A 15,968-nucleotide genomic window follows, 5' to 3' on the forward strand; every position below is an offset into this window, starting at 1 on the left:
CTTAAATGTATTTATATACACATATATACACATACATATATATGCATGTGTGTACCTGTTATCGTCTAAATAATTTATAGTACTTTTTTTGGTCAGTTGTGGGACTTGAACTCTGGGCCTGGGCTCTGTACCTGAGCTCTTCAGCTCAAAGCTACCTCCCTACCCCTTGAGCCATACTTCCAGTTTTCTGATGGTTAATTGGAGATAAAGGTCTCATGGATTTTAGTGCCCAGGCTGGCTTTGAATCGCAATCTTCAGATCTCAGCCTCCTGAGTAGCTGGGATTACAGGTGTGAGCCACCACACCTGATTATAGTACTTTCTTTTATCATAGGATAAATGTAATGAAAAAAAGCCCTTGATTTATTATTGTTTTCCCTTATACTTTATAATGAGAAGGTAGCACGTTGTATTTTATTGTATGTATTTTTTGCCAGTCCTGGAGCTTGAATTCAGGGCCTTGGCACTGTCCTTGAGCTTTCTCAAGGCTAGTGCTCTACTACTTGTACAACAGCACCATTTCCAGCTTTTTCTGTGTATGTGGCACCGAGGAATCAAACCTAGGTCTTAGTGCATGCTAAGCAAGCACTCTATCACTAGGCCACAATCCTGGCCCCATGAAGAGCATTTTTAATAGCATACTATACTCCTGTGTCAGACCAACTATTACAAGTATTTTTTTAAGATGTTGAAATTTGACTTAATGTAATGTACAAATCAGTAGACTCTGCCACAGGCATTTTGCTTCCTTCAATTTAATTACATGTTCATAAAGTGGGACGAAAGAGTCAGTTACAGACAACAGTGTGAACTGTCCTCACCTGAGAGCCACACTCACTTCTTGTACCCTTTTCCTACCCTCAAGAACTGTGGAATCTGAATATCTGTCCACTACTTTAAGGCAGGAAAAGGTTTATGGTCTACCATGTACTATTTATAACTCCTCATAAATTAATCTATCTTAACCCTAAAATGAATAAAATCCCCACCTTTTGTTTAATGTCAAAGAACATGAACAAGACACATGAAAACATGGGATAGCTTGAATTCTAAACTATCTTTGTATAATCAATGTATCTATACATTAATATTGTATCACTTATCAAATGAAAATTTTAAAAACCCGTTTTTCCCCAGGACATCATTAGTTTCTTTTGGTCATCCAGGGATGTGAGCTGAGAGTTTACATTTTTGTGCTGTGTTATTTTAAGTTGGTGCTCATATCTTGATATCATTATCTAGTATTTATTATTTCTGATTCTGCTCCAGTCAAAATACCATAAAATTTATGGATGGCCTTGACTTGCATATTACTTGTCAGTCCATTTGTATTAACAGGCTGTTTTTAGAGACCATTATTATTAATATATAATAATATAATATAATTATTATTAAGAGTAGTAAAGTGGTGTGGGGGGTGTCCAAGCAGTCAAATTACATCACTGCAACTCTGAAGAACCTACAGGAACAAGGAGAGGAGGGGACTGACACAATATTGTGATTCTCCAGGTCCCATTATTGTCTTACCCTTTACCTAACTCATCATCTAGTTCCTTTAGGAACTCTCTAAATGTCTGCCAGCAAGGCTTGTAGGACAGAGATCAAACCTTGGCCAGATGTATCTGTTTAAACTCTTGCTGCTTTTTGCAGAACCAACACCCTGCTCACTTTTACTTCTGTAATAGAAAAGCCTTTTATATAAGCAGCAAGAGTTTAACAGATACATCTGGGCCTTGTCCTGTGCATTACTTAGTGCTGTGCTGTTGATATAAGCCATGGTTTCCTCCAATTTTGCATTTCTTATTTTCCATAATGCTAGTGGAGACTTATCCCAATCTTTGCTTTTCTAGATGATATATAATGGAGTTTTTTAGGACTCTAATCTTTTGTACTAAGTCAATTTCTATTAGGAATAGTTACAATGACTTCTCTATCCTATTTGAATCATGACTGACAGATTTCATTAGCTTCTCTGTCTTTCCTGGTGAAAATGTTCTAGGTAATTTCAAGTGAGCCATAAGTGGAATGTATGCACATCTCTCTTTCTGAGTCTGTCTCTGTCTCTCTTTGTCTCTCCTTCTTTGTCTCTATCTGTCTCTCTGTGTGTGTGTGTGTGTGTGTGTGTGTGTGTGTGTGTGTGTGTGTGTGTGTCTCTGTGTCTTATGGTTTGAATTCAGGACCTGGACACTGTCCCTGAGCTTTTTTGCTCAAGTTTAATGTTCTACTATTTGAGCCACAGCTCCACTTCCAGATTTTGTGGTAGTTGATTTGGGATAAGAATCTTACAGGCTTTGCTGCATGATCTGGCTTTCAAGTGTGATCATCAAATCTCAGTCTCTTGAGTAGCTTGAATTACAGGCATGAGCCACAGGCAACTGGCAATTCAGTCCTTTCTATGGATGCAAATATCTATCTTTACTGGATTTCAAACAAAAACAACAATATAATCCTGAAAATATTAATATGTTTTTACTGGACTCCTGTTTTTGTAAATTTGACTCTCTTAGAGGACACATTGTAAAATTTTGAGAAAATAGATGCTAGAGTGTTCAAATCAGTTTACTTCATGGATAGTGATTAAATGTTAATTTGGTTGTAGACATACAAATATGAAGAACTGTAAAATCATAAGACAATGCTTGTCACCTGTTTTTATGGTACTTAAAATCTAGCAGCAAAGAATGAGGCAAAAGTAAATTTGTCAGAGATAAAACATGGACCTATGCTTGAGGTTGTGCAGCAGTAATTCTAGCTCCTTCTGAGGAGACATGATGGAATGTATTTGTAGGCCAGCTTGGGAAAAGAATGTTAACAAGATTCATTCTCAAGAAGCTAGAATTCCCAATATGTGAGAGGGGTAGATAAAAGGAATGAGACATGATGGGTGTGATGGCTCACGAGGCTGAGATCTGAGGATCATAGTTCAGAGCTAGCCTGGACAGGAAAGGCTGCGGGACTGTTATCTCCAACTAACCAACAGAAAACTGGAAGTGGTGCTATGGCTCTAGTAGTAGAGTGTTAGCTTTGACCTGAAGAGCTAAAGGACAACACCCAGGCCCAGAACTCAAGCCCCAAAACCTACAAAAAAAAAAAAAAAAGAGTGAGACAAGATAAAAGGATACTATCTGAAAAATCCTCAAGTGTTTGCCCATTGAGTTCAGGCCCTGAGTTCAAATCTTAGCACCCATAATATACTTATTTATAAGAATACATAGAAGAATCTCAGTCAGTATAGCTTTTTTGACAGAATCTGAATTTTTGAAAAATTGCTGTCTCAAGTAAGTAAAGTTGAATTGTTAGAGATGACAAGATGTAGAAAGAACAACTAAGCTGAGCACTGGTGGCTCATGCCTGTAATCCTAACTACTCAGGAGGCTAGGAGGCTGTGATTTGAGGATCACTGTTCCAAACTAGTCTGTGCATGAAAGTCCATGAAAATCTTATCTTCATTTAACTATCAGAAAAGCAGAAGTGGCACTGAAGCTCAAAGTGATAGAGCAATAAGAAAAAGAGCTCAGGGACTGACAAAAAAAGAAAGAACAATTAAGAAGACACTACTTTAATCTAGATGATAGAAAATAGGAATCTAGGAGATAATTATCATCTGGAATGTGGAAAGAAGTAAAGAATTCAGAAAACATCTAGAATTGAATTGAGATGCAAGAATGAATGGATGTGGAATATCAAGTGTGATACTGGAGTGTAAAGCTTTGGGGCATGAGTGTGTAAGTCAAAGTTGTGAAAGGATTAGAAAAGGTTTTGCTCTATGGTGGACATGTTGTTTAAAGAATGTTTATCCTTGGAAGAACCCATTTAAACTCTTTTCATTGCCAAGTAGAGATGCAAATTCAGAGCTAAAAATAAATAAAGAAGATGTGATGTAAAGGAAATACGATACATCTCAGAACGATGTGGCTAGCAATGAGTAAATTGATGGACAGGTTGAGGTACAGAATAGAAGATCTATGACTAAAGTTCCACACAGTTTCTCTGATTCAAAAACCATTTTTTATTCCAACAATTTAATCACTACAAGAAAATATCGTTCATAAATGAATCAATACAGTTAGTTGGATCAGAAATAATATTAATTGAATAATAAACTTAACAGTAATAACTCACTATCACAGCAGGACACAAAGTAGTATGCACCATCTCACAGGCTAACAATTCCTCCAGGGGGGAAAATTTGCTACAATTTTCTATCAACATCCTAAAAAGAATAACTTCTATATAAAATGAACAAAGCTTGGACAATTGTGCTGAATCAAACAGAAGAATGAGTTCTTCAATGGTATGATTTTCAAAGACATATATATATATATATATAATTGTTTTCTGATGTCTTATTCTTCTTTCCACCTAGTCTGATTTCTATTATTTCCCTTTTTCACCATTCCAAAAATGTAGTTTATTTCAAAATCAGTCTAAATATTTAGAATGAAAGGCAATTAATAAAAGATACAGTATGAAATTTAAATATCCATACGATTAATAATATAACAAAATGTAATACTCAGATTGAATTTACATAAAATGGAAGAAATATATTCACCAATTCTGCCATATTTTCAAAACTAGAACTACCCTCCTGCTTCTTTTGCAGCATCCAACTAAGTGCAAGTATTTTAGCATCTCATTTATTTTTCTTGACTATTAGGAAACCAATCTTTGGTTAGTGCTATAGAACTTAAAAACTTCATTCATAACGTCAGTGAAAAGTGCCCTATCGTATACATTCTGCCACTTATTGGCATAGTTTTCTTATGTGTTCATGTTAACCAAAAATAGAGAAAATTCACTTTGAAAGATTAAATGTCTTTGAAATTAGCTGAAACAGAACATTTCTAATGTTTTTTAAAGTATTTCTTAGCACATAGATCCATTGAAACAAAATTATATTTTATTTACAATGAATAGGTCCAGAGAACATAATTTCCAAAGGAAAAAAGCACTACAGTGTTCTGTAAGGATATTAGAACTACATGCTGGTATAATTGCTCATAACTGTGTAATGGCAAAAAAAAAATTTGAATCTGATTTTGTTAGCACAAACTTTGCTTCAACACAAGGACATCTGAAATTACATAGCCTGAAAAGTTACACAAGTTAGCAATCATATGAAATATTAACTTGTTTACTTATTTATTATCTAAATAATTTTTTGCGCCAGTCCTAGGGCTTGAACTCAGAGCTTGTGCTCAAGACTAGCACTCTACCCCTTGAGCCTTGGCAATTAATTGGAGATAAAGCGACTCAAGGACTTTCCTGCTGCAACTGGCTTCAAACCATGATCCTCGGATCTCAGCTTCCTGAGCAGCTATGATTACAGGCATAAGACACTGGCACCCAGATCTAATCAGTATTTTTATACTGCAAGAATGACTTCAAATGAGAAATTCAATCATGATTTACATATCTTGTCATTATGGGAGTTTCAGCCTTTGGTTCCAACTTCTGAAATGGTTTTCCAAGGGTGCATTTTCCTTTTCAAAACAACTGCTCACTGAGTATTCAGAATTCTCCTCATCATGATCAAAGTATTAATCATCTAGTATATTTCAGGCTTTCCCTTTGAACTCATCATAAAGTCATTGAATTCATTTTTACCGATAGTGTTTTCCTTTGGATTTCATCTATGTGAAGAATAAACACAGACCATAAAGCATGGCCAATTACTTCCTAGAACAAGTTAGGTTTTGGAGACTTTTCTCTAGCTGCAGAGGAACAAAAAACATGCACAATATCCCAGGCAGGTCCTGAGATGAGAAAGTCAACTGGTTTACCCCTATGTTTAGCCATGTTGAAAATTCACATTCATTGTTTCAATTTCATTCACTTTTGGCAAACAGTCACACAACAGTAGTCGGTCTCACTATTTTTGCTCAGTATTCAACTGTAATTGAACTTGTCTTTGAATATGAGTATGGATTTTCACCTAGATGCTGCTAGCCAACTTTCCTGAAAATACACTGATTACAGGTGCTTCCCTGCAGATTCTCTTCAGTACTTAAAATGGGAATGGACATGCAGCCCTAAGCAGATGCTTCAACTAGATGGACAGCTCGGGTCAGAGGCACTCGACATTTCCAGTCTGTTTCCTTAGACGTTGGTAGCCTCTGAGAAGGAGTCCGTGGGGCCATTGTTCTTTTTAACTTCTAGGTTCTTTTTAGCTTTGAAAGTCACAGACACCTCAGAGTGAATGGCATCCAACCTCTGCTCGCAGCGGAAGGCTGAAAGAAAAGCCTTCCTGTAGTTGCTGTTCATCCAGCCGTAAAGGAGCGGGTTGGCGAAAGTAGAACACATGGCAATGATGTGGAACACAGTGAAGATGAGTTTGTACTCTTTCAGGTCCAGGACCTGGTTGTCAATATCCACGGCAAGCTGAAAGGCATGGAGGGGCAGCCAGCTGACCGCAAACACCACCACTACACACACCAGCATCTTCGTGGTCTTCTGTCTTCGCTGGTGATAGTGATCACTTGCAGCTCCGGGGCTGACATGGTTCTTCAGCTTACTCCAGATCCGAGTGTAAGAGACAGATATGATGCCCAGAGGCAAAAGATACAGGATTAACAAGGAGGAAAGACTATATATAGTACTATACAGGCTCTTCTCCTCACCAGGCCATTTCTCAGTACAGGCCACAATCTCAAAGTCTGGAATAATCTCAATCAATGAGTACTCCCTAAAGATGGCCAGAGGACTCGCTAGCAGAGCACTGGTACCCCAGGCCAAACCAATGATCAGGAAGCTGATGCGTTTGGAGATCTTGCTTTCCAGGTGGTACACAATACACCGATGCCGATCCAAAGCGATTACTGTCAAGGTGATTGTGGACACTTGTACTGCCAGGCCCTGGGCATAGGGTACCAGGTGGCACAGAACAGGACCCATTTTCCACTCACCCATTAAGGTGTAGGTGAGTGTGAATGGCAGGCACAGGGTGTTCACTAAAAGATCTGCCACAGCAAGATTGGCAATGAAGAAATTGGTCACTGTGCGCATGCTCTTGAATTTGATCACCACGTGGATCACCAAAGAATTCCCAACTACTCCAAGTACGATGATGGAGCAATAGGCCAGGATGAGAACAACCCTCACCTCCAGCAATTTGGTGCTGTCTATGAGCTGAGGCTCAGTGTCAGGGGCTAACTCCCCTCTAGGAGTGGTGTGTCCCGGGCCATACAGATCTATCTTCACCTCTTCTGCTGTCTGATTGTCTTCCACCTCGGCATCTATTGGGCCCATATTCAGTGGGATTCCACTTGGCCTATAAGAAGAGGTCATAATGAAACCTACTTTAAAAAATGACAGGAAAGTAACCAAAAAGGCAGGGACCTAGAGCATAGATATAAGATCCAGTAATAGAGGGGTAAATATGATCAATGCATATGATACACACAGAGTTACCATAATAAAAACTTGCTCTCTTTACTATATAAACTAATAAAGCATTCCTCCTCAAAGCAAAGAGAACACTACATAGGAAACAAGGAAAACAGAGGGAAGAAAGAAAATATCCTAAAAGAACTATTATAGTGTTTGATTAAGGCTCTGTTTAGCTTCTTCTGATCTCCCAAATTGCATAGTGCTTTATCTTAATAAAACAGATCCCTAATAATTCTACTTCAAGTAAATCATTCGCTTAATGTGTATACAATGATGCCATAAGGTTAATTTCTTTTCTACAATGGAGATACAGTTTTGGGTATGCTGCCTTTCATTTTAAGTAGGAAAAAACCTGAAAACCATCCATTTTATACCTGCTACAAATTCACCAAATTAATAACCAACGAAGTTTGACTTTTTACTGCTTTGAACTTATAAATAAATAAAATTAAGAAACAAAAGCAACAAAATCAACCCCTGAGCCGGTTGCCAATTTTAGAAAAACAAAGCAAAGCATTAAGTCAAAGCAGACTCTGTTGCATGGCCATGTTTTCTTGTGTATTGGTCACTTTGTGTTCCACAGCTAAATTTATGGTGATGCTCACCTGTATCCCCAGCTACTTGGAAAACAGAGCTTAGTATGATTGCCTTTTGAGGTCTTCCCAGGGAAAAAGTTGGTGAGATCTCATTTCATCCAAAGAGCCACAAGTACCAATGTGCTCCAGTCACCTCAGCTATGTGGGGAACATAATAAGTGAAAACCGTCACTTTCCTGGGAAAGACCATATTCCTGGGAAAGGTCATATTCCAAGGCCAGGCTAGGCAAAAAATATGAAATCTTACTCAGAAAGTAAAACAAAGGCAGGTGCCAATGGCTTATGCCTGTAATCCTAGATAGTCGGGAGGATAAGATCTGAGGATAACAGTTCAAACCCAGGCTGGAAGAAAAGTCCTTGAGACTCTTTTCTCCAGTTAGCTATGAAAACAAACCAAAAATTAACCAGAAGTGGCGGTGTGGTTCAAGTGGTAGAGCACTAGCTTTGATCACAAAATTTCAGTGACAGAGCCCAGGTCCTGAGTTTAAGGCCCAGAAACGGCACACACACACACACACACACACACACACACACACACACACACACACATGCACACACACACACACGCACACACACAGTAAAATGCACTGAAACTGGATGGGTACATGGCTCAAGTGGTAAAGTACCTGCCTCCCAAAGGTAAGACCCTAAGTTAATTCCTGATAACAAAAAAGGAGAGGGGGGCCCATATAGTAAAGAATCTTACAGTGTAATGATAAGAAAAATATCCTTAAATGTAAACTTCCTTACAGCTCCTCTCCCTAAAACTTTTTCCTCTATCCATGTGACCAGTTTCAATCAACAGTTCCCATGGATACAGACACCAAATGATCAAAAAGGGGTAGCCCTTCCAGCTTTCTTACCTCTTTCAGTCCTGTCCTTTCCTCCACGTGTCTTTTATTGTTTCTACTAGAGTGGCTTGATTCCCTTCTACCGTAATTACTGAAATAGTCTTAAGACACATGTTCCTACCTCTTTTGCTTTTCCTCAGGAACTCATGCATTTAACAGGTAAACTGGTATTTAAGACGTATATGCTGCTTGCATTTATTCAAATGTGCTTGGGGCAAGGCTTTCAGAGTCTATGTATGAGTGAGCCTTTGCAATGGCATGTGGACAGTACAGTAGTACTCTTACACTAAGGCTCTTACATTTTACTAGACAGAGTTGCATTGAGATCATATGCTTTCCCCAAATAGTCCCAGATTGCTTCAAATCATATATTGGCATCTACTGTAAGATTTTTTGTTAAATATAAAGAACATGAGAAAACAAAATCCTAGTAGTAATTCATCATACTATCTTTGACATATGGATGCTGTTATGAATTCACAAACTGAAAATGAATTTGGCTTGTTTAATTGCAATTGCTTCAACTACCATGGGTAGAGGTAGAAGAGCAATAGGTTTTGAGCACAGTGGCAATACTTGGCTGTATCTGTATGTACCCCACTCCCCATCTGTCCTGACCCCTGTATGCCACAGGAGGACTGAATCTCATGCAGGGTACTTTCAGGCTTCTAAGACAGGGATCCTGATAGAGCTAAGTCACTAAGGAGGCAAGGAGATGGAGCAAGTTTCTGCCCTCCTCTCCCTCCCTCCTTTACTTGGAGAAGTGACTCATTTGTCCTGCAAGGCTCTCCTTTCTATAGGACAGATCCATTATGATTCTGTTTCTACTGGGGGCTCTCCCCCCTTTCTCCCTCTCTCTCTCCCTCCCTCCCTCCCTCTCTCTTTCTCTGTCTCTGTCTTTCTCTATCTCTCTCTCTGTGTCTCTGTCTCTGTCTCTCTCTGTCTCTGTCTCTCTGTCTGTCTCTCTCTGTCTCTGTCTCTCTCTCTGTCTCTCTCTCCCTCCCCTTCAGCAGCTAGAGGTAGCAATAACACCCTATCCTTGCTGCCTTGCTCAGCCTGAGTAGTCCCAATATCGGTCCCTGTCTCTTCAGTTCTCTGCCTTTGATTCCTTCCCTTGCACCTTGTCTGGGTTGCTCGACTGCACTTTGATTATTTTACTCTCCCATGAAAGGGCCAGCCACATAAGATTGCAGAAGAAAATCCCAGTTACTTAGTAGGACATGCAAGGCTGCCATCATCCCTGCTTACTGCTCTCATTTCTCTTCACATTCCAATATCACTTCCAATCTTCTGAGCTGCTCCTCATCCCAGTAGCAGGTCTGCCTTTCTCATGACTTTCTGCCTTCCCTGTGTTCAAATGCTAACTTCTAACACTGAACATGCCACATGCATCATGATTGTTTCCCTATATCTACCCAATAAGAAATCTATTTGAAGATTATATATTTATTCTTCATTCATTATTTAATTCACAGCACACTAGCTAGTATATTAAATGTACTAAATAATTCATTTTTCTTTAAAAAGGAAGCTGAAATGAACAATTCACTGAGAATTGCTGGCAGCTGGCAGCTGTTTTGTATAAAGTATAATTTTGATCCTGTCCTTCACCAAATACTTTCCGTAACTACCAAGAACTCCTCGCTCTAGCATGACATCTCTGTTTATTTTCTTGTTCTTCCTGAGACATCTATTTCTACAAGAAAATTGCCCCAAGACTCTCTTAAATTGATATCTGATCAAAACCTTTTACTTTGTCAGTCCAAACATAACATAAAAAACCTTTTCCACAGGTGTTTATCTGTTTATTTCTTACCATCTTTTCACATCCCCATTCTTTTCCCTCTCCTCTTCTCTCTCCCTGTCGTACAGACACATACCATATCCTCCCATAGGACACCTGCTTCTCAGAAGGGCCTACGACTTTCTCAGCAAACTCTACTTCCTTCTGCACAGAATTCAAATTGCTTATTCCAAGGAAACCAGTTTCTCTCTCCCATTTTTCTCCATTCTTTCATAACTCAGAAAATAGAAACAAGTCACCTAAATCATGAAATTGTGTTGGTGTGTGTGTGTGTGTGTGTGATTGTAGCATTTCCCTTATACTGAGAAAGAAGCTAAACTTACCTAGCACAATGAGTCTGGACATGTAATTAACTGAATTAGCAATACTCCAAAGTTTAGAGATCATAACAGACTAAATTAAGAATGATATGAGATTTAAGAATGTTGGAGCCTGAGTGGGTGGCTCATGCCTGTAATCCTAGCTACTCAGGAGGCTGAGATCTGAGGATCAAGGTTCAAAGTCAGCCAGGGCACAAAAGAACTTGAGACTCTTATCTCCAATCAATCCCCAGAAAACAGGAAGTGGGGCTTGGCTCCAGGGTAGGGTGGTAGCCTTGGCCAGAAGAGCTCAGGAACAGCACCCAGGCCCAAGGTGGAAGCTTTGAGCTGAAAAGCTCAGGGACAGGGTCCAGGCCAAGTTCAAGCCCCATGATCCACAAAAAAAAAAAAAATGTTGGAAAAACAAGTGTATCTGATATATCAGATTTATTTGTTCTTTTGTTTCATTTCTGATTTCTTTTGTCCATAGGCTTTTTATTTACAGTTTCTCTGAAGGAAGTTTTATGAATCAATCAGCTATTAGTATATAGACACTGTTGACTTCTCTTAAGCACACTGTTAGGCTTTGGCCAAGTCAAAGAATCCAAATACAATAAAGAATGCATCAGTTTCTAACAACACTTCTGGAAAGGGGGAAAGGGAAAAAAGAACACAGAGAAAAAGTTGCCAAAGCACAAAAGTTAAATTATACACAAAGAACAAAATTTTATTTGAAATAATGCATAAATGGGACATCTGTTATCCAAAACAATTTAAAAAAGAACCATTCAATAGTACAGATATTCTAAGCAAGTGAATCCGAGAGATTTTTGGCAGAAACATTCCTTTGTTAAAAAGAAAACATGCTTCAAGTTTGTTTGTTTTTCTGAGATGCAAGGTACTTCAATTGAGTAAGCTTACAGTTGAATGATTACATCTGAGGATTTGCAACATTTCTGTCTGAAATAGTATTATCCCTGAATTTGTCTTTCTAGAGGTTTGAATCTTACCAAGCATGACTTCTAGGAATTTGTATTTGTTTCTCAGGGTGAAGAAAACAAATCCTAGATATCTTGCCATATTCCTTATAGTTTCCTTAACCAGATAGTCCTAGATTTGTAGAGAGGGACCTTTCCAAAAACACTGCATGATTATTTGCCTTAAGGGAACACTATATTCTGAATCCCATCAGAAACATCTGGGAGTGACTCTCTTTTATGCACTCTATCTTCTCCTTGCTCTGAAAGCAGCACTGCCTATTTCATTTCAATGACTTGGGAATGCTGTGTAATTATTGCAAGCAATCTAAAGCATTCTGTGTCACCTCCCAGATCATTATATGCTCCTAGCAATGGATGAATCCTTCTGGTGGAAAACCAGTACATACAGATAAATGTAACTGTTCTTGAACTGCTTTGGATAATTGAATATGACCTTGCACTTCAGACAGGTATATAATTCTAGCCAGTAATCAGAAACAAGGAAATGACTGTGGAAGAGTGACCTACCTCGACAAAAGATCATGGGATACTCAAGAATCTTCAGGGGGAAAAAACAATCGAGCTAAAGTAGGAAGTAGGAGTAGCATAACCTCTTCTTTCCCTCTCCCCTTCCACCTGAACTGGAGTGGTGAAGGATTTAGCTTATGTCCATCCCTTACAGGACAGGACCCCAGCTTCTTTGGGTTAGTTTTCCCAGAAAACGAATCAGAACTTACTGAGAGGGCCCTGGCGCTGCGCTGAGATGGAGAAGGAAGTGTGCAGCCGGGTCAGGTCAGAGCGATGATTCCGGATCACCAGGGAGGAGAGACTCGAGGGGGATCCCCAAAGCAGGTGCTGTTCTATAAAGTCTGGGCCAGCCAGAGGCGCATGGAAAAGCAGCTGGAGGAGTCGGAGTGGCCAGGAGGGTGGCGCTGCTCAGCTCAGCGCTGCTGCCGACCTCTGGGCTGGCACTGGGAGCCAGGCAGCGGTCTGCACAGTGCAGCACTGGGCGGGTGAAGACCCGACAGTGGGTGGTGCGGGCGGGGGCGGGGGGAGTGGCAGGAGGCAAAGCCCTGCCTTAGACCCAGGGAAACAGGTGCGAAGCCTGCCAAGCGCTGGCCCTGAGGGGGATGGATCTAGGATCTAGGTGGGAAGTTTCTGTGACCATGGAAACAAATGTCCCTTCTGCCCCTAGACTTAGAAGCCTGCATATGGGGACCATAAGCTGCATGGATCCCCCATCGCAGGTCCCCAGGGCCACCTGAAGCCCCGGTCCCCACTCCCCAGAACACCCCCAAGTTGCATTTTTCTGGATGTTTGCACCACGCCTACCTCCTGCCTCCAAGGAACCTCTCTCTCTCCCTTGCTCTCTGCTCCCCTGATCTGTAAGAGATGGCCCAGCCTGGACAGATCCCCTGGACCGCAGCCCCAGCTTCCCAGCCCCGGGTTCACCAAAGCCACAGCGGAAAGGCGGGGCAGGGGCGGGGCGGAGATGGCAGGCTACTGGCAACCGAGCGGCGGCTGGAATCTGCCATCCAAGGACCAGGGGCGATCAGCGCTCCCGCTCCTGGGCTGCTGGCGGGAGAAGGGCTGGAGACAGACTCTCCACCTCAACCGAGCCAGATCCCAGGACTCTCCCGCGGGAGCTGCTGCTTCTTCTCGCGTGTGGGAGGAAGGGTGGGGAGCTGGACTTTTGCCCGAGCCACGGAAAAGCGCAGAGGACGAAGCCTCTGTACTCTCCGCACGCCCAAGGCTGGAGCGCAGGGCTCGGGGCTCGGGGCGCAGGGCGTGGGGCGTGGGGCGCCGGGCGTGGGGCGCAGGGGGGTGGGTGTTCCTCTGAGGGGCAAAGTCCTGGGCAAAGACCAGGACTTCAGATTCCGGCTTTCCAGAAGTCATAATAACCCTCACAGGTGGCTGCAAGCAGTTTCTAATAAGAATGATGCGGATTCAGAACCACTGTGTGCACTCTAGCCAGTAGCTGAACAGTGAAAGAAAGGCAAGTGGGGGGACTTCAATAAATCCGTCTCTCCCCCCACCCCAAGAATCCTGGAGCCATTGATATCGGACCCCTCAGGACCACAGGAACCTGCAGGAGGCCTTGTCTCTCCAAGGGTCTCCTTGTCTCCTAGTCCTGGGCGCTCTTTGCCTTGAGCTTCACATGCTGATTTGACTAGCTTGACTGATTCCCAAAGCTGCAGGAGGAGGCCTTTCCCATTCTCCCCAGAAACTCTGTGCAGTTATTCCTTCCAGTTGTTGATACATCGTCCCGATTTCCCTCCTTCGTTTTCAGAGGGGTTTCCCTCTCTGCACCAATTTTATTTTGTAGCTGTGTTGTCGTTTAACTTTTGAAATGAGAACACCTATTCTGGCTCACTGGCAATTTTTCTGAAAAACAAATGTTTGTAAAAGATGATTTGAGTTAGTATTCTCTGTTCAAAAAGAGGAGATTCAAATCTCCTCTCCTTAAGAGGACTAGATTTGTCATTCTGTGAGAGCATTCCCACACAAAATTATGTTGCATTTGTAAGGTATCTTGGCGCAGTGTTTTTTGAAATAAATCCCCAGGTGATCTAGAACGAAGCCCACAGGAATACAGGTATGATTTAATAACAATGAGTAGCTGAGCTTTTCAAGCACCAAGGCACAGACACCAAAAGAACTGGAAATATCCAAGAAAAGAACTGGAAATATCCAGGATATTCTACACAGATCCATTTCCAAATGTTTTTCTTTACCTCAGGGAAATAACCCTTGCTTGCACATTTTATTCAACAGGTTCCAAGCTTCTTAATGTTTGCATGAGCAAAGCATGAACTATCCAATAAGTTACAATATGTGAAGAATAAACACTGATTTAAAACAAAAAGCACAACTGGCCGGGAGATTGGCCTTGTGGTAAGAGTGCTTGCCTAGCATGCATGAAGACCTGAGTTCAATTCCTCAGTACCACATACTAGGAAAAAAAAATAAAACAAACAAAGCTAGAATTGGTGCTGTAGCTCAAGTGATAAGAGTTCTAGCCTTGAGCACCCAGGATGGTGCTCAGGCTCTGAGCCCAAGCCCAGGACTGGCACAAAATAAAAAACAGAAATAAAATAAATAACAAGCACAAAAACAAACGTCAGGAAAGAAGATTTTCATAATTTTCTGATCATGCAATTTATAAATTAGGAAGTTTTGCATGTTTTTTTTAATTCTTATTTTTTCTTCTCTATTATTTTGTGAGCCATGGAATCCTATACAGAATGGTGTGCTCATGCTTGTTATTTACCTATTTTTCTATAATACTTTCTAAGTGATGGGTAGTAACCTTGTTTGATATATTTTATATTGACTTTGCACAAGAGGAAGAGATAGAAATTCATGTCCAGTCTTCTGCATGTGGGTTTCCAGTTTTCCTAGCACCATTTATTGAAGAGAACTTCTTTGTGCCAACGTGTGTATTTGGCACCTTAATTGAAAATGAGATGTCTATAACTATTTGAGCCTAATTCTGAGTCCTTCAAACTCAGGGACTGTTTTTGTCATTGACTTTATAGTATAATTTGAAATCGGGTATTATGATACCTCCAGCATTGCTCAATTTACTCAGGATTGCTTTGGATATTTGGAGCTTTGTTTTCCAAATGAATTTGGGAATGATTTGTATCAGTGAAGAATGTCATTTGAATTTTGATAAGGATTACGTTTAAGATGTACATCATTTTTAGTAATAAAGTCACTTCCACAATATAAGTCCTACATATCTATTAACATGTGAATCTTTTCCATATTCTCGTGTCTTCTCCCATGTCTTTATTATTTAACAACTTTCATTGTAGTTCTCCATAATTAGGCTTATTCCTAGAGAGTTCAGTTTTTTTAGTCGATTATGAATGGATTGGTTGTCTTGATTTCTTTTCCAGTCTCTTTGTTGATGGTATATTTCTTCAATTATCCACTGACCATTCAAAAGAACATTTTTGTCAGTTTTAATGTGTTTGTATAAGTCCTGTAGTTTCTCATACTTTAGATATCTAAGCCTCTTCCATTATTACCTGGTAAAAT

General features: G+C 40.5%; 1 protein-coding gene across 1 annotated transcript; it reads right to left on the reverse strand.

Annotated features, from left to right (window-relative positions):
• Window positions 1-5,951: 5,951 nt before the first annotated feature.
• On the reverse strand, window positions 5,952-12,739 carry Npy2r (neuropeptide Y receptor Y2). Its single transcript, XM_090343987.1, has 2 exons — window positions 12,659-12,739; window positions 5,952-7,272 (listed from the first exon to the last, which is right to left on the reverse strand). The coding sequence occupies exon 2, from the start codon at window positions 7,248-7,250 to the stop codon at window positions 6,102-6,104; it is 1,149 nt and encodes a 382-aa protein (XP_090200113.1). The 5' UTR covers window positions 7,251-7,272; window positions 12,659-12,739; the 3' UTR covers window positions 5,952-6,101.
• Between the last annotated feature and the right edge of the window lie 3,229 nt (window positions 12,740-15,968).

This window comes from Megascapheus bottae, chromosome 13, assembly GCF_031878675.1.
Source record: "Megascapheus bottae isolate mThoBot1 chromosome 13, mThoBot2.hap1, whole genome shotgun sequence".
In the NCBI taxonomy this organism is placed as follows: Eukaryota; Metazoa; Chordata; class Mammalia; order Rodentia; family Geomyidae; genus Megascapheus; species Megascapheus bottae.